This window comes from Dromiciops gliroides, chromosome 2 (assembly GCF_019393635.1).
Source record: "Dromiciops gliroides isolate mDroGli1 chromosome 2, mDroGli1.pri, whole genome shotgun sequence".
NCBI classification, from domain to species: domain Eukaryota; kingdom Metazoa; phylum Chordata; class Mammalia; order Microbiotheria; family Microbiotheriidae; genus Dromiciops; species Dromiciops gliroides.
The window spans coordinates 559,101,465-559,129,183 of NC_057862.1; the positions used below are offsets into that span (position 1 = coordinate 559,101,465).

Genomic DNA, 27,719 nt, shown 5'->3' on the forward strand with positions numbered 1-27,719 from the left:
TTGCAGTGTTCAAACTAAGCAATTGGCCCGTGGCCACCTCAGGCTCTAGGCAGCTGGCTGGGACTGGAGGCCAATTCCAAGTTCTTCAAGAACTGTTAATAGTTGAATTGAATCCAGAAGGGGATAAGGGGAAAGGGAGGGCGAGGAGAGGTCTGGGAGCAAAGCGCAGTTCAAGCCCTAAGCAGTGTGTGGAAAGCAACTGCAGCCACACACTGTCAGCCTCTTTCTGAAGCAGCTAGAACCAGTCCTGTAGAAACTTCCCATCTGGGACCAAAACTGAAAATCCTCTGTTTTTTAATTTTTACCCTGCAGCATCTCTTTCAAAAAGAAAGGCAGGACATAACACAAAACCAGTTAAGAACCTCTGGCATACGGAATTGCTTTGTGGAAATTCTCTTCACTCATGAAAATGACAACAAAAACAAGCTTCTTAGAGCAAGGCTTCTTAGTCTTTTTCCACTTGTGACCCCTTTTCGCCAGAGAAATTTTTATGCAACTCCAGAAATACAGGTATATAAAATAGGTATACATAACCTTTTACCGTTGCCCAATTTTTCGCAACCTCTCCCCTCTCCCTTTCAGTTACATGACCCATTTGAGGTCAAGACCCACAGTTTAAGGAGCTTTGCTCTATAACATCAGGCTGCTTGGTGGGGAAGGGGGAATAACATAGGAGGAAGGACAATGGGTTCTCGGTCATTGGAGGTCTTCAAGTAAAGACTACTTTTTAGTATCTTGTAGGCTATGTAATGGATAGAGTGCTAGACTCAATTCTGTGAGTTCAAATCTGGCCTCACATACTTTACTAGCTGTGTGACCCTGGTGAGTCACTTAACCCTGTTTGCCTCAGTTTCTTCATTGGTAAAGTGACCTGGAAAAGGAAATGGCAAACCACTCCAGTATCTTTGTCAAGAAAATCCCAAATGGGGTCATGAAGAGTTGGATGTGATTTTTAAAAAATAGCTGGATGCTTTTTTTGTTTAGGTTGAGGCTTTTCAGAGATAGATCACTCTGAGGTCCTTTCCAGTTATGTATGTTTCACTTATATCTCCAGAATTTCATAAATACCAAAGTTTTGTTTTCTTGAGGAACACTAAGCTGACCAGAGAACAGAATGAGTGCATCTCTGGCTTGAAAAGTTAAACTGAACAGAGCCGAACAACAAATCCCTCCCTTACTTTCTTTTTTCTTGTCTTGCAGATGCAAAGGATGTTAGTATAAATGCCAAATATCTCTGTAGCATTTCTTAGCCAAGAGTGAATGCTGAAGGCTCAGCTTGGCTTGTACAATCTTGACATTTAACATTGTTTTTGTTTCTTCTTTTTATTAAAAAAATCATTTTCATTTTCTTCATTCTCTACTGCCCCCCCCAACCCCCCATTGTTGTAGAAGAAATAGGCCACTGGCTTCTTCCAAAGTCAACACTCATTAAGCTTCAGTATACTTATGGTGTAAGTTTCTTTCTACATATGTAATTCATAATTTAGTTCAACCCCACAAACATTCAGTAAGTACCTACCCAGGTGTAGGGTATATGCACAAACTCCTTAACTCATCCTTGCCTATATATGTAGCATATGACATATACTCTGACTCCAAAGTTTGCTGGCATCCAAATGCATCATGGGAAAGGTCTTATATGGGACTTTGTCCAAAGTGAATTATTAAACCTCAGATCACTACAGGGTCCAAGGTCAACTCCACCCAACCAGTGAACTCTTGAAAGTCCAAAGATCTGGGAAGAGCCAACTGTGGCTAGCCACCTCTCCACCCCTACTGATGAGCACTAATACAAATGTAATTAATTCAGAACACATGTTGAATGGCATGGTGCATTTGCTTGCTTTAGCTTTGTTTGAATATCCTTGGGGGACAGAGCTCCAAATTTCTCTGGATGTGCATTTCTTTGTATCATTAGTATTTAGGGTTGGAATCTGCCTCCAATAATTTACAGAATCGAATGAGAGTTGAACTTAAGAAAACCTAGAATGTTTTCCCTTACCTTTTTTTTAATCTCAGTGATAAGGATGGTGTGCATCTGATAGCAGTGGCCACTGGCAGCTGGGAGATATACAGTGTACTGCCTAGATCATAGAGTTTTATTTCTTAGTTGTGTATTTTCATTAGTGTAGGGGACTCATGTTGGTATCTCCTTTACTTAGACCTATATGTATCAAATCCTATCTGAGGCACATGGACGTTAAGTGATTTACCTGGGATCGCAAAGTAAATATTAACAGGGGCTTTTTATCTGTTCTATATGGATGCCTCTTTTTTATTTTTATTAATTCATTATTTTTCCTCAAACCAATTAGGATCAGTTTGATTTCCTTGAGGACTTAGACCTTTGGAATTTCCAAGTTCTCTCCAGTCACTTTAGGAGGAAAGACAGAATTTAGTATGCTATGTAATAATAATTGAATAATAAAAGCTAGCATTTTTATAGAATCATGGGGGTGTGGTGCCAGGTACTGTGTTAAGTACTTTGTAAATATTATTCCATTTGTGTTACATATTGTGCTATGGGCTACACATTAAGAGCTCAGGAAACTTTTAAATTTTCCCGCTAAAAGATACCATGGGTGATGGAATCCCCTGCTTCTCTCTTTAGCTGCCTACCTCTTTCATGATCAAAGTGAATTTACTGCAGAGAGGCAGGGTCAAATGGAGTAGGTTGTCTCTTATAAGATGGGACTTGGGGCATGCCACTGAACAGTCCCTTATTCAAAAATATATCACCATTTTACTGCTATAGAGCCTGAAATTCTACCATTGAGATTTATTTCTTTTGGGATGATTTATACAAGGCAAAGCAAACAACCTTGAGGAGTCAGTGCATTAAGATATTATAAGACAAAGCACTTAAGAGAAAATTGGCTGCATTATGTGTTAACTTTGGACCAAAGTTAATTTTCCTTATATGGTTTTAGTTCTAGTGTTGAGATAGATAAGATGAGGAGGCCAACTAGTATAGATAGTTATATTAAAAACACACACCTATAACCAAGGAGTGGTGAATGGGACTTTGTCCCAGGACACTGAATTTGGAGAACTTCAAGAGTCCTTCAGCAACCTCAAGGTAAAAAGAGTTTAGCCCTTGGTTAGCAGTAACATTAGTTACTAGTGGATTGGGATAAATCTCCCTTAACCAACTGCATACTTCCTCTTCTCCTTCCTCAAAGATGGTATTCATCATGTTGTCTGGCTGGGGCATGGTTTATGGTACTTGCCTACTACAAAAATTCCTAGTTATAGCTTTGGGTTTATACCAGGTACAACTGTACAGTATATGAAAAGCAAATACTCTTCTATCCTCAGTTTTCTCTTCTATTTCAACTGCATAGATTCTGGGCATAGGCCTTAATAGTACTGAGAGGATTTTACTTGGGTGAGTGAAAAAAGACAGATCTCTTTTTTCTACTACTGCTACCTGGATTTGTTTTATGTTTCTAAGACGTAGCTCTGAAATCTGAATTCTGTTTTCACTTTCTGGAGCCTGTAAAATTATATTTTTACTTCTATTAAAGTATATGGAAAGGATTTCCCTTATTAGGATGAGAGGCTCTCATTTCCAGAACTTTACCACTGAGCAGCAATTCCTATTCGGAATAATTTTAGCAGGTAGCCAGCCTCCAAATGAAATCACAAAGGTCTAAGAAATGTTGAGTTCCATTCCTGTCTCATTACCATTTCATGGCCCTAAGGTCATGAGCAGAATGGCTGTCTCTATAGAAAGTAATTATAAGATAATTATGTCTTGGAAGTCTCATCTATTAGAAATGGAAAATAAAAATATTACATTTTCCAGTTGGTTCCCTTGCCAGAGGAAGAGGCACTAACAGCTTCCCAACTGGTTTGATGCCTACATCAGAGATGCCAAAAAAAGTCAAGGGGGTTAATACTATGTGAGATGGAAAGGGCCTCTAAAATGCTGTCTTAAAAAGACACTTTCTCGGGTCAGCTAGGTGGCGCAGTGGATAGAGCACAGGCCCTGCAGTCAGGAGTACCTGAGTTCAAATCTGACCTCAGACACTTAACACTTACTAAGCCGTGTGACTCTGGGCAAGTCACTTAACCCCAATTGCCTCACTAAAAAAAAAAAAAAAAGACACTTTCTCCAGAGAAAAGCTAAAGTTTATACCTGCAGTGAATAAATAATGGTAGTTGAAATACTGGACTTGGAGTCAGGAGGAGCTGAGTTTGAAACTTGCCTCTGATACTTATTAGCTATGTAATTAATGGTCCAGACACTGAATCTCCTCAAACCTGATTCATTATCTGTCAAATGGAGCCCTCGTGAAGATATGGAGTAGTTTTCTGGTCCACTCTTTGTATAGTACTAAAATACCTTTTCTCAATGTATCTAGTTTGTCCTCAGCTCCAGATGCAGATAGTACCTCCAATTACTGTTATTCTTGAGACGCTCTTATGATGCCAAGGAGTAGTCCAAATATTCTAGACCTTTTAAAGTTCCTGAAATCTTTCTCTGGGTAGTTAGGTGGTACATGGATAGAGTTCTGGGCCTGGAGTTAGGAAGACTCAATTTTGTGAATTCAAATCTGGCCTCAGACACTTACTAGCTGTGTGACCTTAGGCAAGTCACTTAACCCTGTTTGCCTGTTTTCTCATCTGTAAAATGAGATGGAGAAGGAAAGGCCAAACCACTCTGGTATCTTTGTCAAGAAAACCCCAAATGGGATCATGAAGAAATGGATACAACTGACACTATTGAACAACAGCAGAATCTTCCTCTGGTCAAAATGGCAGGGAGAGAGGAGACAAGCTCTTTGCCTGCCTTCCCACTTATTCCCTATCAGAGGCTTGGCTAAAACTGATCTCTTGGATCACTAAGGGAGTGGCAGAATCTGAAATGATTTGCTATTTTATACACCGCCCCCCATAGGCTGTGACCAAATCTCCTCAACCAATCCCAACACACTTGTGTAAAATCATTTCATTTCATCCAATAGCTGGGAGCATTCTATTGCTTCCCAATTTGATTGACAAGGCTGTTCACACTTAGTTCAGTGCCCTTTGATTGATTGCTTCAATAGATATGTCCTCACAGGATAAAGGTTTCAGATAAGTGGCATCTTATTAATCACCTCAGTTGGGCAGAGGGTGATTGAGTGATTAAATCCATTTCTACCCTTACACACACACACACACACACACACACACACACACACACACACACACATTTTCCTTTTGAGCTCCTTGACGGAAGGGTCTGCACCATAACTATCTTTATATTCCTGAGCCTGACATTGTGTTTTGCATATGGTAAAACTGAGTAAGTTTTTAATTAAAAACTTATAAATTAAGCTACATAACAATTCTGGAAATGCAATTTGTTGTGGTAGACAGGCCTAGGTAAAAGACATGGAATTTGGAGTCAGAAGATCTCGATTTGAATCTCAACTCTGCCCTTTATTTTATATGTGTCTTTGAGAAGGTCATTTTTTTTTTTTTTGCCTTTCTGGCCCTGAATTTCCTCATTTGTGAAATGAAGGGGCTTGACAAGATACTTTTTTTTTGGGGGTGAGGCAATTGGGGTTAACTGACTTGCCCAGGGTCACACAGTTAGTAAGTGTTAAGTGTCTGAGGCCGGATTTGAACTCAGGTCCTCCTGAATCCAGGGCTGGTGCTCTATCCACTGCGCCACCTAGCTGCCCTGACAAGATACTTTTGAAAAATACTTCCATCTCTAATTCTAGCATTTTAGAAGGTAAGCTCCTTGAGAACAGGTCTTGCATTATTTGTATTTATGTCCCCGGGGCCTGGGACAGTGCCTGGAATATATTAGGTGCTTAATAAATGTTTGTTTGATTTTTTTTTTTTTGATTGGCAGCCTTTTGGTAAAGGTTATTTTCTTTCACAATCCAGAAACATGAGGCAAGGAGCCAGTCTGAAGCTACCACAAGGGGGACTACTGCACTTCTGCACACAGACATTCTTATTTCAATTCAACAAACATTTATTGTTCTACGGTGCAAGACACTGTAAAAGACAAAGGCAATACAGAGATAACATGGATCATAGATTTAGAAATAGTTCTAGCTCTTGTAGAGATTATCTTATGGGGGAGGGATGTAATATGTATAAAGATAATTTAATACAAAAGAGAGAGACAGAGACAGAGAGATACAGGGGAGAGAGAGAGAAGAGAGAGAGGAGAGAGAGAGACAGAGAGAGAAACAGAGAGAATGAGAATAATCATGAAAATTAATATGCTAATAACAAGATCCAGGAGATGGATGGAGCCTGACCTGTGTGTTGAAGGGCAGTAGGCTTTCTAATAGGTAGAGGTAAAAATGGAGTATACTTTCAAAAGAAAAATATTTTTTTTTTCCTCAGGAATTAGAAGTCTTTCAGAAGATTTAAGGAGATTCCTTGCAAATCTAGATAAAATGGAAAGTCCAATATATAATAAACATGACCAACTCTCAGAAAATGTGACCCAGAAAACCAAAAACTGACAAAAGAACCAGGAAATGCTTATTAGCAGTTACAGAAGGGGTCTCTTGGGGGAACATCTTCAAACAGTAAAATTCCTCAAACTGTGTTTGCTTACAGAATATTAGAGAAATTTAAAATGAAAATATTAGGGACATTTGTTAGCTTAAGAGGTATCACAAATTAAGGGAAAGCACTTCTGCAATTATGGACTCAAGAAAATATGATTAAATTTTGAGTGAATAAAATAGGGCTAGGGGAAATTACTGGTGATAACTTCTTTGCTTTCTTATAGCTTGTGTTAGATGTCATTGGTAGACCCAAGATAGGCAGCTACTTCTGACTTCTTAGTACATCTGATACAACTTGACCCATGTATTAGGAAATGATCTTCAGATAAGACTTACAAGGAAAAAGGACATATGCATCCTATATATAACTATCTGACTAATTTTCATAAAGTCCTGTGATCATTGAATCACTTTTGTCCTCAAAAGTCTTCAGTTGCTCTCTCATCACCTATCAGATTAAAGCAGCTAAGTGGCACAGTGGATAGAACTCTGGACCTACAGTCAAGAAGACTTGAGTTCAAATTTGACCTCAGATACTTATTGGCTATACAGTGCTGAGCAAGTCACTTAACCTTATCGTGTCTGTTTCCTCATCTATAAAATGGGGATGATAACAGCACCTACTTCTCAGGGTTGCTGTGAGGAGCAAATGAAACATTTGTAAAGTGCTTTGCAAACCTTAAAAGTGTTATATAAATCTAACTATTATTGCTAAGTCCAAACTCTTTTGCCTGGAATTAAAAGCCATCTATAATTTGGTTTCAACTTCCACTAGATTTGGAATTTGAGGACCTGGGTTTGAGTCGCCATTCTGTATGACCTTGAGGAAAATGGTTAATTCTCTGTGCCTCAGTTTTCCCATCTGTTACATGACAGAGTTAGACTTGGGTAGCCTCTAAGGCCTCTTCCAGTTCTAAAGTTAGAATCCCATGATTCTAACTTTATCTTACACTGCACTTTATATGTCATCTCCAACAAAAGTGGGCTATTCATTATCCCCAGAGTATTTTTGTACTTCTATATTTTTCTTCCACATAATAATTCATTATTCTACCTTTTTATAATATCTTCTTTTTCAGCTGTGAAGATCCAAATACTATTAATTCTTTAAAACTCAGCTTGTGTTCACTGGCTTCATGAAACCCTCCCAGATGCTAGTTCAATGTGATCTCTCTCTCCTCTGTATTAGAGGTATAATTAGAGGTGGGGTGACTGGAGTTTTGTTTCAAGGTGCTAATAGTGTGTGTGTGTGTGTGTGTGTGTGTGTGTGTGTGTGTGTGTGTGTGTGTGTGTGTAATATGATTTTTTTGTCTGGCAACATCTACCAGCCTGTCTAACTCCAGGGTCTCTTTTGCAGTTGTATTCTCTTAGGGCCTCATACTCCACAGCCCTTGTAAGGGCATGTGGGAAGGGCTCTTCTTTTTCCTGATCTAACCACCCATGTGATCAGACTATTTTCTCTATGGCTATGACTATGAATATGTCCTAGTTTCAAGAATTCCTAGCTAAATCTCTGCTCTGATCTCACTGAATTTATAGACCAGGCCACTCGTTTGGCCAGTAATCAAGGGCTGCCTTATGACAATTCTTCTGTATTGTTCTCATGACCATTTATTGCATGCATTATTGTCTATTTATATCTTGCTTTTCCAACCAGGACTGTGGACAGTAGTCATGTGTTAGACTTCTTTGTGTCCCCCAAAGCATCTGGCACACAGTAGGTGCTCAGAAAAGGTATATTCATTGCTTAATGAGCTTATATCCCTTTTATAGTGAATCAAATGAACCAGAAGGATTCAGAGGTAAAAATGAAAATATAACCTAGACTTTGAACCCAATGTTCTTGTGCTTTTTGCCAAAATGCTTGCTTCTCTTGCATTCCCATCTTTAGAGCCATTCACAGCAGATGTACATTTTTCTCCCACTAACTATATCGTTCCAAAGGAGTCACTGATTCTGTGGGTCCTAAAAATAAGCATTTCAAAGAATGTTACCATAACATAGGAAGGTCCTGAAGGTACTAGGGGAGACAGCCTTAAAAGAGACCAGGGATGGGGGCAGCTAGGTGGTGCAGTGGATAAAGCACTGGTCCTGGATTCAGGAGGACCTGAGTTCAAATCTGGCCTTAGACACTTGACACTTACTAGCTGTGTGACCCTGGGCAAGTCACTTAACCCAAATTGCCTCACCAAAAAAAAAAAAGAGAGACCAGGGATGTAAAGGGGCCTTAGATACTGGTTATTTATTTACATTATTCTTTCAGCTGTGGCTATTGTAAAGAAATCAATAACCACAATATGAAATTCTCTCTCTTCCCAATGTATGCATGGTTCCCATTATTATAATTTGGTCTGAGTTTTCATCTCCATTTTTATATTATATAACTAGAATAAATGAATAAAAAATATTAAATACTTATTATGAATTGCTGGGGATTTAAAAAGAAAAGTGGAGATAATTCCTGCTATCAAGGAATATAAATTCTAATGGGGAAGAAAGCACACACAGGAAGTTTCAGCTAGAAGTCCAATGGAAAGATCCCATGGTTCTTAGTGTACAGTAGAAAAACGGATGGAAACATATCATCTTGAACTACTAATAAAATTATATTTTTCTCTGATGTTGAATCTTCTGATAGTGCCAAGAGCCTTGGTAGAGAGACCTTTACTAATTTATATCCTTCACACAAAATGTTTATCTCACAGATTCTTAGAATATTAGGCCTGAGAGAGACTTTTTTACGCTCTTATTGACTATTGTTAGCAACTTATTATTAGAGAGTTAACAGATTTAGAGCTGGTCCCTTAGAAGTCATCTTAGCACTTTTAGGAACTTGGACTTGAATTTCCTCATAACTTCCTCTAAACTCATAAAAATCAACCCCATTTTAGAGATGTAAAAACTGGGATCCAGAAAAATTCTAGTAAACCAGATGGCTTCTAGGGGCCTTTCCAGCACCAAATCTAAGGAACTATGGTACTATGATCTAGTCCCATCATTACAATTTATAGCTGGAGAAATTGAGGCCCACAGGAGTTCAGTTGTTTGCCCTAGGCCACAGAGGAGGTAGTTAAGTGTGATTCAACCTAAATCCTTTGACTAGAAATCCAATACACTTTCTGTAGCATTACAGAGCCCTCATTTTACATTCGAGGAAACTGAGGTTCTACTCTCTAATGCTAGTTATAGGAAAGGTAAACATCAGGTTTGTTTCTTTGAAATAATCAGGGGAGGGGCAGCTAGGTGGCGCAGTGGATAAAGCACCGGCCCTGGATTCAAGAGTACCTGAGTTCAAATCCGGCCTTAGACACTTACTAGCTGTGTGACCCTGGGCAAGTCACTTTTGCATTGCCCTGCAAAAATTAAAAAAAAGAAATAGTCAGGGGAAATGTAGCATCTTTTGGTCAGAATTGCTAAGTAGCTCCCCCCAAAAGTACTTTTCCTTTTCATTCCATGGGCTTTAAATCACAATAATTAGTTTTTCCTCTCTTAGAAGTATACGGGTGATCTTAAAACCACATGTGCTGTTTTGACAATTCCAACTGAATGACCAGAGTGACCAAATTATGTTCCTCTGCCACTAAAAATATGCATATGTGCCTGTTATCCAATTTATCTTGGATTTCTGCCTCTATTATGTCATCTCAGTGGACTTCTTATAAACTGGTGGATTTGAAAAGGTTACATTTTAATTTGTGGGTGTGATGCTGTATTGAATATTTTCAGCTTCCTACTTAAAGGGAGCCAACTTGATAGAATAGAATAAGCACTGGCCTTGGGCTCAGAAAGCAAAGTCAAAAGTAGGTTAAGGCAAGTGAGGTACACAGAAAATATTGAAAATTTGCAACTACCCAAGCATTCTGTGCCTATAGGATAGGAAAGAACAATTTTACATTCTTGCTTCAGGTATAAAATTACTTAGTTATGGTGCTGATCAGTGACCTGGGTTTGAGTCTTGATTCTAGTGCCTGCTGCAACAAATAATTGCTGTGTAAACTTGAGGAAAGTAATTTTAATGACTGTGGATCTCAGTTTCCCCATTTGTAAATTGGGAATAATAGTGTTTCCACTATCTCTCTCACAGGTTGTTTGTTATAAGTACAGTGATTAGTCCATAAAGCGATATAAAAGTATGAGTGATAAGAAAGGGTGATAGTCAAAGAAGGGAGGGACATGTGTTGAAATGCTGAGCATGACAGATAACTGGTTGAATGTGTATTCCACTGGTTTTATTGTGAAGTAAGGTAAAAAACAAGAAATGTTCACCCCAGTATGATGAATGGAGCCTCTTGGGTGAACTTTTAGGAGGATTTGGATTGGACTCATATTGGATAGACAAGCAGGGATGGGCTGCAATCTGTACCACTTGAAGGAAGAATTCACACTAATAATGAACATTCTCACACCTGGTCATACTCTTCCCATCCCAGTGACTATGAACTTCTGTCGATCATCATTGATATCCCCTACCCCCTACTTCCTAATTTTCATCCCCCTACATCCCCCCAGTCCAAAATTTCATCCTAACTCCATCCAGGCCTTCCATTGTGCTCTCTGGAATGCTTATTCCATAGGCAATAAGCTTCCCTTCATTTTAAATATTTTCCTCTCCCATTCCTTCACTCTTCTAGCAGTTATTGAAACCTGCTTCAGGTCAGATGACACAGCTTCTCTGGCCACCCTCTCTGGTACTGGCTGCACCTTCACTCATTCTCCTTGGTTGAGTTTTGGGAGTTGGACTTCTTGCTCCCCACTGTCATTTCCTGGTTCTCCTCCTTCCTCTGTCACTTCTCTCTCTCTCTCTCTCTCTTTTTGGTGAGGCAATTTGGGTTAAGTGACTTGCCTAGGGTCACACAGCTAGTAAGTGTCAAGTGTCTGAGGCCAGATTTGAACTCAGGTCCTCCTGAATCCAGGGCTGGTGCTCTATCCACTGTGCCACCTAGCTGACCCTAACTTCTCTCTTTTTGAGGTTCATGCTATTCATATCTGACACCCAATCCTGATAGCTGTTGTTTACAGACCCTCAAGTCACTCTACTTGCTTTCCTCAATGAGTTTGATGCCCGATTCACAAGTTACCTCTCCTCCCCAACTTCTGCCCTCATACTAGGGGATTTCAATGTATATACATATGGATTCTCGCTCATATACCCTAACTACTAAATTCCTCAATCTACTCACCTCCCATGAGCTACTCTTCTTTGCACACACAAAGATCATCAAACCCTTTTTGTCCTTACCCACAAATGTACCACCTCTGTGTTCAAGAATTTTGAGATACCCTTATCCGACCATAATCTATTGGCTTTTCACTTCTTTATCTGCATTCCCTCACATAATCCTACATTTTATTCACACCAGGACCTCCAATCTCTTGACCTTTCAATTTTTCTCAGGACATCTCCCCAATACTAGCTACTATCTCCTATTCTCCTCATTTTGACTTGTTGGTGAACCGATTCGATTCTATACTCATTAGTCCCTGTATATTGTCAATTATGCCTAGCCAAGCCTCAGCCTTGGATCTCTTCCACCATGAATCACCTTTCCTCCTGTACACATACTGCTTAATGAAGGTGGAGAAAATCAGGCAACCATTTTTACTGGATCCAGTATACATTTATGTGACACAGGCTCAATTGGGCTCTCACTGCTGCTAGGCAGTGCCATTATGACTTCCTTAAAAATTCACTATTCCACTCTCCATAGCAGCTATTCCAAACCTTTTCATCCTCTCTTAAACCTCCTATAGCTCTCCTCATTCTCTCGGTTGAGAACCTTGCCTCATATTTTACAGAAAAAACTGAGGCCATTTGATGTGAACTCCATCTTCTCCCCTCTTCCTCATCTCCGATCACTTATATGTTCTGTCACATTCTCCTCCTTTACCCCTGTCTCACATTATAAAATGAGCTTACTCTTTACCAGGGCTAATCCCTCTACTTGTTCAAATGAGCCCATTCCATCCCATCTCCTCCAACAGATTGCCCCCTGTCATTTCCACTCTTTCACTTTTTCATTCTTTCCCTCATTCCCTACTGACGCTAAACATGTTCATGTCTCCCCTATCCTGAAAAAGTCCTCACTTGATCCTTTCATCTCTGCTATCATCCTGTATCTCTCCTGAAGCTATACTCCTCAAAAAGGCCATCTACAACATCTGCTTTCTCTCCTCTCACTCTCTTCTTAACCCATTAAAGTATAGCTTCTGACCTTATCATTCCAGTGAAACTGCTCTCTCCAAAGCTACTAATGATCTCTTAGTTGATAAATCCAATAGTCTTTTCTCAATACTCATTCTTCTTGACCTCTCTGTGGCCTTTGTTACTGTTGATCACTCCTCTTTGATACTCTTTTTTTGGAATTTGGGACACTAATTTCTCTTGGTTCTCCTCCTACCTATCTGACTGCTCCTCCTATGTCTACTTAAACTGGATCCTTTTCCAGATCACACCCTCTAACTATAGGTGTCTTTCAGTGTTCTATTTTGGGGCCTCTTTTCTTCTCCCTTTATACTACTTCACTTGGTGATCTTATCAGGTTCCACGGATTTAATGACCGTCTCTTTGCTGATGATTCTCAAATTTACTTGTCCTGCCCCAATATCTCTGTGGCTCTCCAATCTCACACCTTCAACTGCCTTTCAGACATCTCAAACTGGATGTCCAAGTAAACATTTTAAACTCCCATGTCCAAAACAGAATCAATTTTCTTCCCAACCTTAACGATTACTGTAGAAGGCAATAGCATCTTCCAAGTCCCTCAGAGTCACAATCTAGAAGTCATCTTGGATTCCTCACTATTTTTCACCCTCCATATCCAAGGTTTCTTCACTTTTGCAACATCTCTAATATATGCCCCCTTTCGCTGACTCTGCCACCACTCTAGGGGAAGCCCTTATTACCTCTTGCCTAGATTTTGGCAATAGCTTGCTGGTGGGTCTGCCTGCTTCAAGTCTCTCCCCACTCTATCTTCTATCCAACCACTAAAGTGATTTTCCTAAAGTGCAGGTCCAATCATGTTACCCTCCCCTCCCCCTGCCCCTACTTAATAAAACAGTGACTTCCTCTTGCCTCTGAGAGCAAATGAAAAATGTTTTGTTTGGCATTCAAGCCTTTCAATCCAGTGGCATTGGCCCCCTAGCTGTTTCCCATGCCCAGAATGCTCCCTGGCTTCCTTTAAGTCCCAACTAAAATCCCACTTTTTACAATAAACCTTCCCTGGCCCCTCTTAACTCTAGTACCTTCCATCTATTAATTATCTCCTATATGTCCTGTATATAGCCTGCTTTGCATATATTTGTTTCCATGTTGTCTCCCCCATTAGACTGTAAGCTCCTTGTGGGCAAGGACTGTCTTTTTCCTCTTTTTGTATTCACAGTGCCTAGCACATAGTAAGTGCTTAATAAATGTTGATTGATTGATTGAAGACAATATAAGTTCATGGAAAGGTAATGACCCAGGATCTAAACTGAATCTGGCATAAAAGCTATTAAAAACATCAAAAGATTACTGGGTAATGAGGGCATGTCTTTGATTTTTATGGAATACTTCTATTAGATTGAAATGTCAAGGGGCAGCTAGGTGGCACAGCGGATAAAGCACCGGCCCTGGATTCAGGAGTACCTGAGTTCAAATCCGGCCTCAGACGCTTGACACTTACTAGCTGTGTGACCCTGGGCAAGTCACTTAACTCACATTTCCCCGTAAAAAACCCCCAAAAACAAAAACCAAAAAAAGATTGAAATGTCAGCATCACTAATAAATTCTTCTTTTATGTCAATGGATATGTCATCTCATCAATGCATCTTCCCTGTTCAACAATGAGGATCCCAATTCATTCATTCCTACTCATCCTGCATGATTATTGTCCATGTCTTTCCATAAAGCCTCCCTAAAGATCTAGTTGGCCTGTCCAAAGCCTTCCTCTGTGTCTTTTAATTTTTCAAGGGTGCTAGATAACAAGGGGCAGCCAGCTTATATTTATTATATGTTTTTCTATTGCCTTTGGGTTTTAGTTGTGCAGAAATTCTAAATCTGTTATTGCTAAGTAAATACACTCAAGTCATCCTTCTCAACCATTTCATCAACAATAGAGAAGTGGCCTTTTCTCTATGGAACACATTCCTTTTGCTTACATTTTATTTTGCCCACCACGGCCATGTTGTATTATCTTCTAAGTTGCAAATAGATAATTTTCCCCTAGGAGCCCAGAATAGTTTTGTTTATTTCCCTTAAGGATTTCACTTCCAATACAACACTGTCAGATACTTCCCTGGTTGAGATTTACAATTCCTGTTAGTAAGAAGAATATGAAAACAACAATCATCTGATTAAATGAACCACAATATTTTCTGCAAAATATACAATTACTTACAACACATTGTACAGATGGACTAAATTAAGACTGTGTAATACATTGACAAAAGCTAGCAGAACTGGATTGGATGGTAAATGCTTCTGAGGCATAACATGGCTTTCTTCACAAAGCATGAAGAAATCTTTAATTGCATCCTCTTGCTTATTCGGCAGACTGTTTCTAAGATAGCTTTGCTTCGCAAAATGAAACCATTTTAGTGTGTCAGAAAATAGTATTGGGCCCTAACCTGTCAGTCATTTCATTAATTTGTAAGCCTGATTGAAAGCTGCAGGAAAACTGGCCTTGGGGAATAGTCATGACAGGTAATTACCCAGAGTTTCTAACAAAATCAACAGCTGGGAAGTACAATGTTCTTTCTATGCTCATCTTCATTTTTTAGGTAGATAGTACCCAGTATCCTCTTTCCAAATGAAGAAGCAATAGGGTCCAATGGCAAGAGCATGGGTTCTGGAGTCAGAAGACATGACTTCAAGTCTCATCTCACTTTACTTTCCTGGACCTCAGTTTCCTTGTGTGTAAAATGAAGGGGTTGGATGAAGTGGCCATGAAACTCTATGGCTGGCAAACTCACTGAAGACTGTCTTCAGTGATCTGTGTGCCTGATTTCCAAAGGCTTATAGCTGGGGAGGCCTCACTCAGGCTTCAAAGCTGGTATACCTCTTTTTATTTCCTTAGTCCTGAGACTGCTGTTAGGATATCCATTTAAAATTGGATTGTATATGACTCTTGTGCCCTTCTAATTTTGGGAGGAAAGAACTAGGGATCTATCTCTTTAGAAAAATAGTGGGAGTTGAGCTATAACCATGAATTTTTGCAAATGGAGGTGGGACGAGCTTGCTGAGGATTGTGAAGGATGTTATTTGTTTGTGGGTATGACCTATAAAAGGTGTGGCTTGGATTCTTTTGGCCCAGTGGTTGCATAACACTGCCCCAGTCAACTTCAGTTGTGTCAGGAGGAGTTACCATCCCCTAAAGTATCTGACTCATGTTTCAACAGCATAACTGGCAATACCTGTCTTGAAACATGAACCCTTGGGAGGAGGCTAGGACAGGGAGAGGCAATACGTAGGAGAGGGGCAGTAGGGAAAGATGAAGCTTGGGAGGTGGGGTACACAGTGTTGATAAGATCTTGGGGAGAGTGGCCTTAGGTCATAGAAGAGAGCAGAGGCAGCTACCTGGGGCCAGTAAAGAACTTTAAGGCACAGAGTCAGCAGGCAAAGGGGGTCAACAGAGGAGGAAACACCCCCATTTTGGTATTCTAAGACAAAAGCCTAATGATCCGACCCTAAGTGGAAAACTGAATATTTAATTTTTTTCAAAGCATTAAAAATTTTTGTGCTATATCTAAGCCACAGGGCTAATATCTGAATTTTCCTTTTTTGATAATATTTTTACCTTTAGTAAAGGCAAAGACCAGATGTGTTAGAACAAAAAGTTGCATGGTGGTTAGCATTTTATTATTATACGGAACAAATTTAGTAAGTGGCCACCACACTGGTGCTGAGATTCATTGTTTTATCCTTGGTTTGGCTGGTCCTGTGATAGCAGACATGGCCTATCAATAGATGGATTTCTATCTTGTACTTTGTTGTTGAGAACTCAGGGTCACATCAAAGACTGGGAGCAGGAATAATGTTTTATTGCTACACATTATGGAACACCATAGTCTCAAGAATCAAATTGTGAATAACCCGAAAGACAAATGAGAAGTAAACATTTAGTGTAAACAGGATGTAGCCAATGGTGATGTGTAGAGAAGATGGGGCATAAAAAGACATCCTCAGGGACATGCATGATTGGAAAAGGAGATTGACCAGTTATGTGGCAAAAGTGAGGGATAAAAGATGGATAACTGGAGCATTATCTGGTATCAAAGAGATACCAGAAAGTCTAGTTGAAAGTCTCTAGGGCATTGGATAAATCCTTTAGAGAGAATTGATAGAAGGACATGGACAAAAGTAGCAAAGGATGAGAAGACATGGATGAGTTGCAATCTGTGCTGGTGGATGGAATACACCCATTGAAGACAGATCTACTGAAATATCAAAATCATAATAGAGAAATCTTGGTTAATTTCATATGAAGAAACAGCATTAAAAGAATTACAAATCTTGGAGTTGGATGAGACAACTAGGTGGTACAGAGGAGAGAACATTGTGCCTGGAGTTAGGAAGATGTGAGTTCAAATCCTGCCTCAGACATGTACTAGCTTTGTGACCCCGGACAAGTCACTTAATTCTTTTTGCCTCAGTTTTCTCATCTGTCAAAGGAGCTAGAGAAGGAAATGGCAAACCACTCCAGTACCTCTGCCAAGAAAACCCCCGATAGGTTCATGAAGAGTTGGACATGACTGAAAAAGATAACAATAACAACAACAAAGATTTGGATGGTATCATAGAGATTTCCTAGTCTAGCCTTCCTTCCAATGCAGGAACCCTTTCTACACCATTCCTGACAAATGGTTGCTGAGTCTGTGCTCAAATACTTTAAATGATGGGAAACTCAATATTTAAGGAGGAAGTCTTTTCCATTCTGGTATATCTCTTAACTATTTTTTTGTTTTGTTTTGTTTTGCGGGCAGTGAGGGTTAAGTGACTTGCCCAGGGTCACACGGCTAGTAAGTGTCTGAGGTTGGATTTGAACTCAGGTACTCCTGAATCCAAGGCTGGTGCTTTATCCACTACACCACCTAGCCGCCCCCCATCTCTTAACTATTAATAGCTTTTTTTTCCAACAGTAAGCCTACCTGTGGCTTCTACCCTGTTGTTTCTAGTTCTCCTTTATAGAGTAAGACTGTTTCTCTTCCTCATCATAGCCTTTCAGATGTTTGAAAGATGATGTAAAGAAGAGGGATACCTTTTATTGTATTGTCTTTTATTATCTTTCTGAACTTTAGAGGTTACCTTTGTATTGGGATGAATCCTTTTTCTTTTGGGAAAATGAGAAAAGTTCTAGTGAACCTATTTGTCTTTCTCTAATCATCCCGTGGCTGGGGCTGAGGGTTGGAGGGGAGGGTAGATATCTAGATAGCTATCAAATTAAATTGTGAAAAGCAGTACAGTGTAATAGATTGAATCGGACTTGGCATCAGGAAGACCTGGGTTCAAATTTTGCCTCTGACACTTACTAGTAGTGTGATCATGGGCGAGTAGTTACTCTCTGAATTTTAGTTTCCTCATCTGTGAATTGAGGATGATATTTGTAATCCCTAACTCATAGGGTTGTGAGGATCAAATAAAATCAGGCTCACAAGTCAAGCATATAAGTATTTAAGAGGGTCCTCCTGTGGTCTGAGTACTATGCTAAGTGTTGGACCAGTAGTTAGCCTCTGAATGTGGAAGATCTTTGAACACAGGGACTCCGGTTCATTCAGGGATCCAAGGAAAGTCCAAGAGGATCAGGTCTTTACATTGGGTTTCAGAGACCAGGGAAGTTTTAGTAACATTCATTAAATCATTCAACAAGCATCGATCAAAGTGTCTACTATTCCCAGGCACTGAGCTAAGTACTGGGGATGCAATGACAAGTGTTGAAATAGCCTGTGCCCTTGAGGGCACTGATATTCCACTTAATATTCTACCGTGGAATACAAAAGGGCACAAAGTGAAAAGGCATCATCATCATGATGCTAATGATAAAGGTGATGATGACGATGATAGCAGCAGCTAGTATTTCTATAGCATCTCAAAGTTTGCAAAGTATTTTACATCTGTTAACTTATTTGGGCCACACAAAAATCCCTGTGAGATAGGAACTATGTTTATCACTATTTTATAGATGGGGAAATTGAGGCCCAGAGAGGTTAAGTGTCTTCTCTAAGGTCAGACAGCTATTAAATGTCTGAAGTGGTAGTTACTCATAGGAGGAGAAGCTGTTGTCCGGGGATGCTGATGAGTTCTGTAAGGCTGAATCCTGACATCTCCACGTTCTCCTCCCTCCTCTTCCTTCAAGTTTTCTCTTTTCTAGTCCAAACAACTCTCATTCCCTTCAATTATGACATGGTTTATAGGCCCTTCACCTTCCTAGTTGCACCGCATCTTGGACACATACACCAGCTAGCCAATGTCATTCTAAAATGTGGTGCTAAGAACTGACTATAATATTGCATATGTGGTCCTTAAATTATATTTTTGACTTCCTAACACAAAAACTTTCCTTTATGGATTCATTTCTTAATTTCAAGCTTCTTACCATAAAGTAGGGGTTCTTAACCTTCTCAGTGTCATGGCTCCATTTGGCAGTGATGTGAAGCCTATAGACCCTTTCTGAGAATAATGTTTTTAAATTTATAAAATAAAATACAGAGGATTACAGAGGAAACCAATTATATTGAAATACAGTTGTATATGCATAAATGTGTATATACACAAACAAATGTGTATATATACACATATATACACCTGTGTATGCACAATGCATGTATAAATGTGTATATGCACATGTGTGTGTTCATGTACATGTAAAACAACTTCACATACCTCAGGTTAAGAACCCATATGTCATAAAAGACATTCTAAACAATAGCTCTAGAGAAGATTCACTCACCCGTGGATTGTTGGCAACCAACAAGTGCAACAGCCCAAGGAATGTTATTGGAAGTTCTTTAATACAGAGTTTTTTTTAAAAGGACATGCACAAAGCCAAGTTTTATGGACCACCAAAAAGTCATGGAGGATGCTACTTACATATGAGCCATAATCCACTGCCAGGGTCTGCAGAGCCCACGGGAGGCCCAGGCCAATCAGAATGTCGAACACGTTGCTTCCGATGGAGTTGGAGACAGCCATGTCACCCATCCCTGGAAGAAGAGATGACATGTCCTCAGGAAGTGATGGGGGAGGGATGCCAGTAGGCCATTGGGGCTTCAAAACAACAGATCATACATGGAGTTTCTTTCTGGTTTTTTGTTTTTTCAAGCCCAGACTATCTTCTCTCAGGGAATCAGATAATACCGATGGTGGGAAAATGAATGAGATTCATATTCTTTTCCTTCATATTTCCTAAGTAGGCAAGTGCCAGGTTCTGATGCTAGTCCACTTGCATTGTACTCAAACTTAATTTAATTCCAGACTCTTTATTAAGTATGTGATATAGATTCTCTTGTGCTCCACAAATATTTTCTAGATTTATTTCTTTTACCTTATAGATGCTTCCTCCCCATCTCTATCCCCTTCCCCAGGGCCCATTCTAGTCAAAGAGAACTTCCATACCTCCATATGAGAAATATAAACAAAAGCTCCCCACATCTAAACATTATGGGTAATACTAGAATTTTCATTTTCCAAAAGTTGGTAGATGTTTCAGAACATTATGAAGCAGTCTTAGGAAACAAATGGGGAGGGGAGAGGAATCTACAGATTTTTTTTTTTTTTGCATAGAAATTTTTTTTTAAAGCTTCATTAGGGGCCCAAACTCATCCATATTAGCTCCCTACCTGCTCTTCTTTGAAACTAATTCTTCCATTTGATTTTCAAATCACCACACATTTCTTATTTTAGATGAAACTAGGTAGCAGAGTAGATAGAACACTGAACTGGGGATCAGGAAGACTTGAATCAGAATCTTGCCTCAGACACTTACTAGTGAGTGATTGTATGGAAGTTCCTTGATCTTCCTGTGCCTCAGCTTGCACATCTGGAAAACTGGCATAATAATATCTACCTCACAGGGTTATTGTAAGGATCAAATGACTGTGTATACATAGTGTTGTCAGTTCTTCACATTAATTGATGGATTTTTTTTGGGGGGGCAATCGGGGTTAAGTGACTTGCCCAGGGTCACACAGCTAGTAAGTGTCAAGTGTCTGAGGCTGGATTTGAACTCAGGTACTCCTGAATCCAGGGCCAGTGCTTTATCCACTGCATCACCTAGCCACCCCCAATTGATGGATATTTCTACTAACATTTATGTACAATGGTTTATTTTAGGGAAGACACATTCCTAAAAAGTTGCATGCAAACTGAATTCCTGCAAATTATTATATTTTAAGTGCATTAAGGTAGTTTGTTGCATAAATTCATTGTAAATCCTCCCATAAAGTTAAGGAATTACTCCTTAATTTATCTTTTAGCACATAAAATTGAGGGGATGATGGTGAGTGAACAACTTGCCAAATTTAGTCACTGAAGGTTTCTTGAAGGGCATGAATTATAATCTGTGTTTTGTAGGACAGCACATTTCAAAGACTAGTATGTAGGAACAAGTCTCATCTGAAGGGAAAGTAAAGACCATTGATCTGGTGGCTTCCTGTGTCTCAAAGTTAGAAGAGAACTCTGGAAATTTTATCTGCATAGGTACTCTTTCTTCTCTAAGAGTAAAATCCTACAACTAGTTCATAATTTTGCTTTTCTTTTTTTGAAAAGCATCTTCCTTATTTACATAGAATTTTGACTTATGTTCTCATTAAAAGACAGTTTGCTTATGTCTCACAACTCTTTATTACAACTAGAGTCTTGTGAGATTTCCCTCTTTCTCCCCCTCTTCCTTCTCCTCTTTTCTTCCTTCCTTCCTTCCTTCCTTCCTTCCTTCCTTCCTTCCTTCCTTCCTTCCTTCCTTCCTTCCTTCCTTCCTTCCTTCCTTCCTTCCTTCCTTCCTTCCTTCCTTCCTTCCTTCCTTCCTTCCTTCCTTCCTTCCTTCCTTCCTTCCTTCCTTCCTAACTTCCTAACTTCCTAACTTCCTAACTTCCTAACTTCCTAACTTCCTAACTTCCTTCCTTCCTAACTTCCTAACTTCCTTCCTAACTTACCTTGTCTTGCAACAATGAGGCTGGCCATGCAATCAGGCACACTTGTCCCAGCTGCCAGAAATGTGATCCCCATGATCACATCAGGAATACCTAAAGTGTAGCCAATAATTGTAACCTGCAAGGACGGAAAATATATTATTAGGAGATATTCAAGAGAGCATGGGGCAATAAAGAAAAGGATGCCTTCAGCCTGTATTTGGGCAATCTCTCTGGAAGAATGAACTTATATTACTAATCAGTTTTTGATGGTAATAAGGGATGGAATCAAGATGTTAAATTTTCCAAGGATGTTGGATAATGAAAAATCATAGTGTATACCACCTGTGTGCCATTGCCAGAAGCGCTCCAAAGAATGGCTGATGGGAATTGACCAGTGGTGAAAGGGGATGGCTTGCTCTCCCAGTTCTTTTTAGCAAATCCCATTCCATCCAGCTCTACCTGAGCTTCAAATCATCTCCTTACACATCTGTTTATCTTTCTATTCATTTATCCGTTTATTTGTGGTTTTATTTATTTAGTCTTGAAGCCTAGTAGTGTGTAGACAGGCAAGTTTACTCCTTGTCATTTTAAAGATGGAAACCTATAGAACAGCTGACTCTCAGAGGGCAGAAGAGACTTCATGGATTACTTTATCTAACCTATACCTAAATAGTGATTGGCCCCAGTAAGCCGCTTCTTGACTACTGGAGACAATTTACATAAAAGAGATTTCAGCTTTGAACAGTGTCAACAGGTGGAATCTGGGACATTTCAAAATATTGCCAAAAATGAAATGGCAAATATTCTTATCCCCAGTGGACTGACAGGGGGACTGAGGCAGAGAACAGTAAGGTGAAGCAAGATCACAGCATGTACCAGTGTAAAATCCACATGGGATCATTAGACCAAAGCTTTAGAGAGGGAAGTAACTTTAGGGCCCATTGAGGAGTCCAGTCTTTTTTTTTTTTTTAAGTGAGGCAATTGGGGTTAAGTGACTTGCCCAGGGTCACACAGCTAGTAAGTGTTAAGTGTCTGAGGCTGGATTTGAACTCAGGTACTCCTGAATACAGGGCCGGTACTTTATCCACTGTGCCACCTAGCCACCCCCCAGTCCTTTTTTTTTATTGCTGTTGTTGTTCGTCCTTTGTTCTCGAAGAGGACTGTGACATTGGGAGGTGATGTCATGACTCGCAGAGAATTGGATTTAAGGGAGGAAGGGCTGTGCAAAGTCACCAGCCTCACTCGCTCCTCCAGCACCATCTGGTTCCCGTGGCAAGATATACATCACAATGACTGAGATGACCCCATAGGTTTAGAGCAAATGGGGTTAAGTGACTTGCTCAGGGTCACACAGCTAGTAAACGTCAAGTGTCTGAGGCCAGATTTGAACTCAGGTACTCCTGACTCCAGGGCCAGTGCTTCATCCACTGCGCCACCTAGCTGCCCAATCCCTTTATTTTAGGTGGCACAGTGTGTAAAGTCCTGAGCCTGGCATCAGGGAGACCTGAGTTAAAATCTGGCCTCAGACACTTACTGACTGTGTGACTCTTGAATAAGTCATTTAACTTCTGTTTGCCTCAGTTTCCTTACGTGTAAAATGGTGATAATAATAGCACCTACCTCCCAGGGTTGTTGTAAGGATCAAATGAGATAATAATTTTAAAGTGCTTAACACAGTTCCTGGCACATAGTAGGCAATATAAAAATGTAATATATAATTTATTTATTTATAATTATTACAGATAGGGAAACTGAGGTCCAGAGAGGTTAAATGAATTGTCCAGTGTCACATCCTGTCTGAGGCAGGATTTGAATCCAGCTCTTCTTGACTCCAATTGCCTTATCCATGGAATAGGAATCCAGGCAAATTCATTGCGGCTGCATGTTCTAGTTTGGGAGAAGTAGACTTGAACAGCTGAAACTGACTAGGTCATTTTAGGATAGCACTTGATCTTCCCCACCCTCTATGAAATGACAAGAAATGCAAAACACATGTTGTAAGTAGCACAATTCTGTGTGGTTCCTGTTGCACCAGTGGTTGAAAGCCTAGAGAAGCCATTATATATGCACAAAAGCCTGACTATTCTCTGAAAAGCAGTTTGAGAGAATTGTTATTTTCCTGTTGAGAGAATTGGGAGAGTTTAGTTAAAGTCCTTCGGGATACCTTGGCCTTCATCCTTTTAAAACCAAAGAACATGTGCTACTTCCCCATTTAATGCTGAATGGCACTTGGTGTGGACTTGGGGCTCTCTGAATGCTTGCATTCTCCAAGGAGGAATGTATTTCTATTTAAAAATACATTTGATTCATATTTAGTGGCTTTGAAAAGCCTTTTGTGAAATGGAGTTTGGTTTAGTTCGCCTAACTACAGATGCCCTGGCTAAAATTGACCTTCTTGGCCAAACCTTGCTTTTTTTCCCCCTTCTAACCCTAAGCTTATTCCCTGTAGCTGTCTGGTTTGGCTCAACTGTGCTTGGACTGAAAAGGAAATACTATTCAAGTTGCATCCTCATTATTATTACTGATCCAGAAAAACCTCAATTATCCAGCAGCTAATTATCCAGGTAGTCTGGACCAGGTCCTGATTTTTTCAAGGCTCATTAGCACCTCAGCTGGAGGAAGAGGGAAAAGGAATATTAAGAGAGGAAATCAAAGGGGTCAGTTTGATTCCTTGTTTGCCCTTCTGTCTCTATAGAAAGAGAGGACAGAAGACAGATGGTTGTATACGCTTAGGTTAACTATTACCTCCATTATAAACAGATAAGTCGTCTTTGAGCAACAGGGTTAAAGTGATAATATCACACCCACTATCATCTATCAAATTATCTAAACCCAGGATTATATATACACGTGTGTGTGTGTGTGTGTGTGTGTGTGTATCCTGAACTACTGAACTGCAGACACATGCTAGGTCAGTCAAGGTTTTTCAATTTAATAATTCAATTCAGCAAACATTTATTAAGCACCTATATATAGGACATTATGCTAGATGCTGTGGGACACAAAGATATATAACCCATGAGACCTTTGCTCAAGGCATTTGTAAATGTTTCCCACATGTGTTAACTTTTTTCCACATCCAATGCTGTAGCATTAGATTAAGTCCTTCTCATAAAATCATTTACTTTCTAGGGCCAGAAGGGATTATAGGGACTGTTTTGTATAATCATTGTGGTGTCTTGGAAAGAATATTGTACTTGGGGCAGGTAGGTGGCACAGTGGCCTGGATTCGGGAGGACCTTAGTTCAGATCCAACCTCAGACACTTGACACTTACTAGCTGTGTGACCCTGGGCAAGTCACTTAACCCTCATTGCTCCTCCCCTGCCAAAAGAATATTGGACTTAAGAGTCAAAGGAACCAAATTGAAATATGAACTTTCAATCTGTGTGACTCTGAGTGTTAATCATTAACCTCTCCACATCCCGGTTTCCGTATCTATAAAATGAGAAAGTTGAACTAGGTGAATTCTTAGATTCCTTCTTTGTGGCTCTAAATCTATGATCCCTTCATTTTTACAAATGAGGGGCCCAGAGAGATGAAACAGCTTGCTCTACCCACTGTCACACAAAGCGCCGGGAAGGATCAGATTGGAATCCTCCAAAGAAAGCCTGATTTTCTGATTTGCTTTGGGTTTTAGGTCTCTCTTAGCCACCAGCTTTGTCCACCCCCCCAACCCCTGAACATCTGTCTGGAAAGGGTTAGTCGGGGCTTGAGGCCTGGGCATTTGGTGCGACACTCACCATCCAAACCATCATATAGGAGAAGGCTGCGATCCACAGGGTGGAGGAGGCAAATGTCACCATAAACCACTTCTCCCATCGGGGTTTGTTGCAGTTGGGTACAGTAAAGTACAAGACCAAACTCAGTGGCCAGGTGAACAACCACTTCACTATTTCCAATTTGCCAGCTGGAGGAAAAAAAAAAGGTGGGGGAAGGAAGAAGAAAATATCAAATGACTTCATTTTCCATCTTCTCTGTCTCTACTTAAATTCTGCCTGGGGGGACACACCTAATAGGATTACCGGGTGTCTCTTTGACATCTCAAACTTAGCGTGCCTGAAACCAAACTTAGGTTTTCCTGAAACTTAGCCTTCTTATAAACTTCCTTGTTTGTGTGTAGGGCACCACTGACCTTCCAGTCACTCAAGGTCATATACTTAAGAGATTTCCTTGACTCTCTCTGACAAGATGCCAAATCTTGTCAAAGCATTTTCCCTGTTAATCTTCTTTCCCCTTGATGGTCAGCACATGAGTTCAAGCCTTTGTCTACTATTTCCTACATTTAAAAAAAAATAAGTTTTCATTGATTTTTTTTTTACCTCACCATAGTTTCTCCAAGAATCCCTCCCCTTCCATGTATGAAAAATCCATCTCCAATGACAAATAGTATTTTTTAAGACAACAAAAGGAAAAGGAGAAAAGAAATAGCCTGATTAATACATAGAAAAAATATGAAAATATATGCCACATACAATGCTCATGGATCTCCTACCTCTGCACAGGAGTCGAGTTGGAGTTATCTTTTTGTATTTCTTCTTTCAATCCACGCTTGCTTTTTATAATTCTGGGACATTCACTTTTGATTCTTTTTGTGTTTGTTTACATTGTTGTAGTCCCCTAGACTCTTATGAGAGCCTCTTAATTGAGCTCCCTACTCCTGGTGTATTTATTCCCTCTCCAATTCTCTCTCTTCAGACTGATCTTTGCAATGACCATGACTCCATGCAAAAATCTTGAGGGGTTCCCTATTGCTTCTTGGATAAGATATACATTTCTCAGTTTAGTGTTTAAAACATTCCATACATAACATGGCTGTTCCTTATCTTCCCAATCTTATTCCATGTTATTCCCCTTTACAAGTCTGCCATTTCAATCCAGATCGGCCTACCGGCTGCTCCTTATACATGATGCTCCATCTACCATCTCTGTGCCTTATATCTGGAATGGAATGCATCTTCACCTGACCTCTGCTGCTGCTCAGTATGCCTGTTTTCCTTCAAAGCTCAGCTACCAGGCCACCTTCTACAGGAGGTTCCCTGATCCCTTAATGCTTTCTATTCCTTGATATCACTTTAAGTGTACTTTGTATTTACTTATTAAATTCCTTGAATGTTGGGATTGTTTTCATTTTTGTCTTTGTACTCCTAGCACCCACACCAGTGCATTGCATGTACTTAATAGATGTTTAAGATATGGCTGTTGAACTGAATTACTGTGTACTAATGTCTTCCCTGAGTGTCTAGAGAGCTGATCTAATAGTCAGGAAGTCCTGGGTTCAGGAGGTGCCTGTGATATTGTGTGGTCGTGGGTAAGTCACTTAACCATTCAGTGTCCCAGTTGACTCTCTAAGAGTACATAAATTACCAAGAAGGTTCCAAACTATATTTGTAGAAGGAAGTACTTCATGAAGAACTCCCTTCCTTGAGGAAATCATTAGTCCAAAGAGTTCCCCATGGGCCAACTGCTTGTTGGGGTTACCAGCCTTCTAAAAGCATGAAGCTTGAGAGTAAGTTGTGGAGGATCACTTGGCAAATAAAAAAGGGCAATAAAAGTCAAGTCAGGACTTTTGCCTGGAAGAGGAAGGGGTAAGGGGCCAGTTAAGAAGGTCATTTGCCCTTTTTGGGGTACAAAGGGTTAATGGTTATTTCCACAGTTTGCTTTAAAGATATTACCTTCAATCTAATTAATTTTAAAAGTATTTCTTAAATGAATACTATGAGTGAGGCACAGTGATATAAAGACAAAAAGTCCCTGCTTTCAAGATGTTTACATTCTAGATGTATGTGTGTGTGACATTTAAACAGAAACAAAACACAATATAATCTTTGTGAAAATAAGAAGAGAGGGGAGGAGAGAATATACTGTATTTAAATGGAGAAACTGAGACCCAGAGAGACGATAGGTCCCAGGATTCATTACTGGGTCCAGGAGTAAATGCAAACAAAACAAACAAAACCAAACCAAAAAAAGAAAACCAACCCATCCTCTGGGATATGTCCGCTGTACTTTTCTGGAGAAATAGGAAGCCATCAATAAGTGCTTGAAGAATCAAGATCAAATATCTTTCTCAGGATGTTAATAGTCCTTA

At 39.8% G+C, this 27,719-nt stretch overlaps 1 protein-coding gene across 2 annotated transcripts in view; it reads right to left on the bottom strand.

The window, feature by feature from the left end:
* The window catches only part of SLC24A3 (solute carrier family 24 member 3), a 759,832-nt gene that overhangs the window by 18,558 nt on the left and 713,555 nt on the right, over nt 1-27,719 (bottom strand). For both annotated transcript variants that reach the window (XM_043982389.1, XM_043982388.1), the window contains exons 13-15: nt 25,372-25,538; nt 21,651-21,765; nt 19,591-19,703 (exon numbers count right to left, since the gene is read on the bottom strand). In XM_043982389.1, coding sequence (XP_043838324.1) covers nt 19,591-19,703; nt 21,651-21,765; nt 25,372-25,538 — 395 coding nt within the window. The remainder of the gene's footprint in view (nt 1-19,590; nt 19,704-21,650; nt 21,766-25,371; nt 25,539-27,719) is intronic.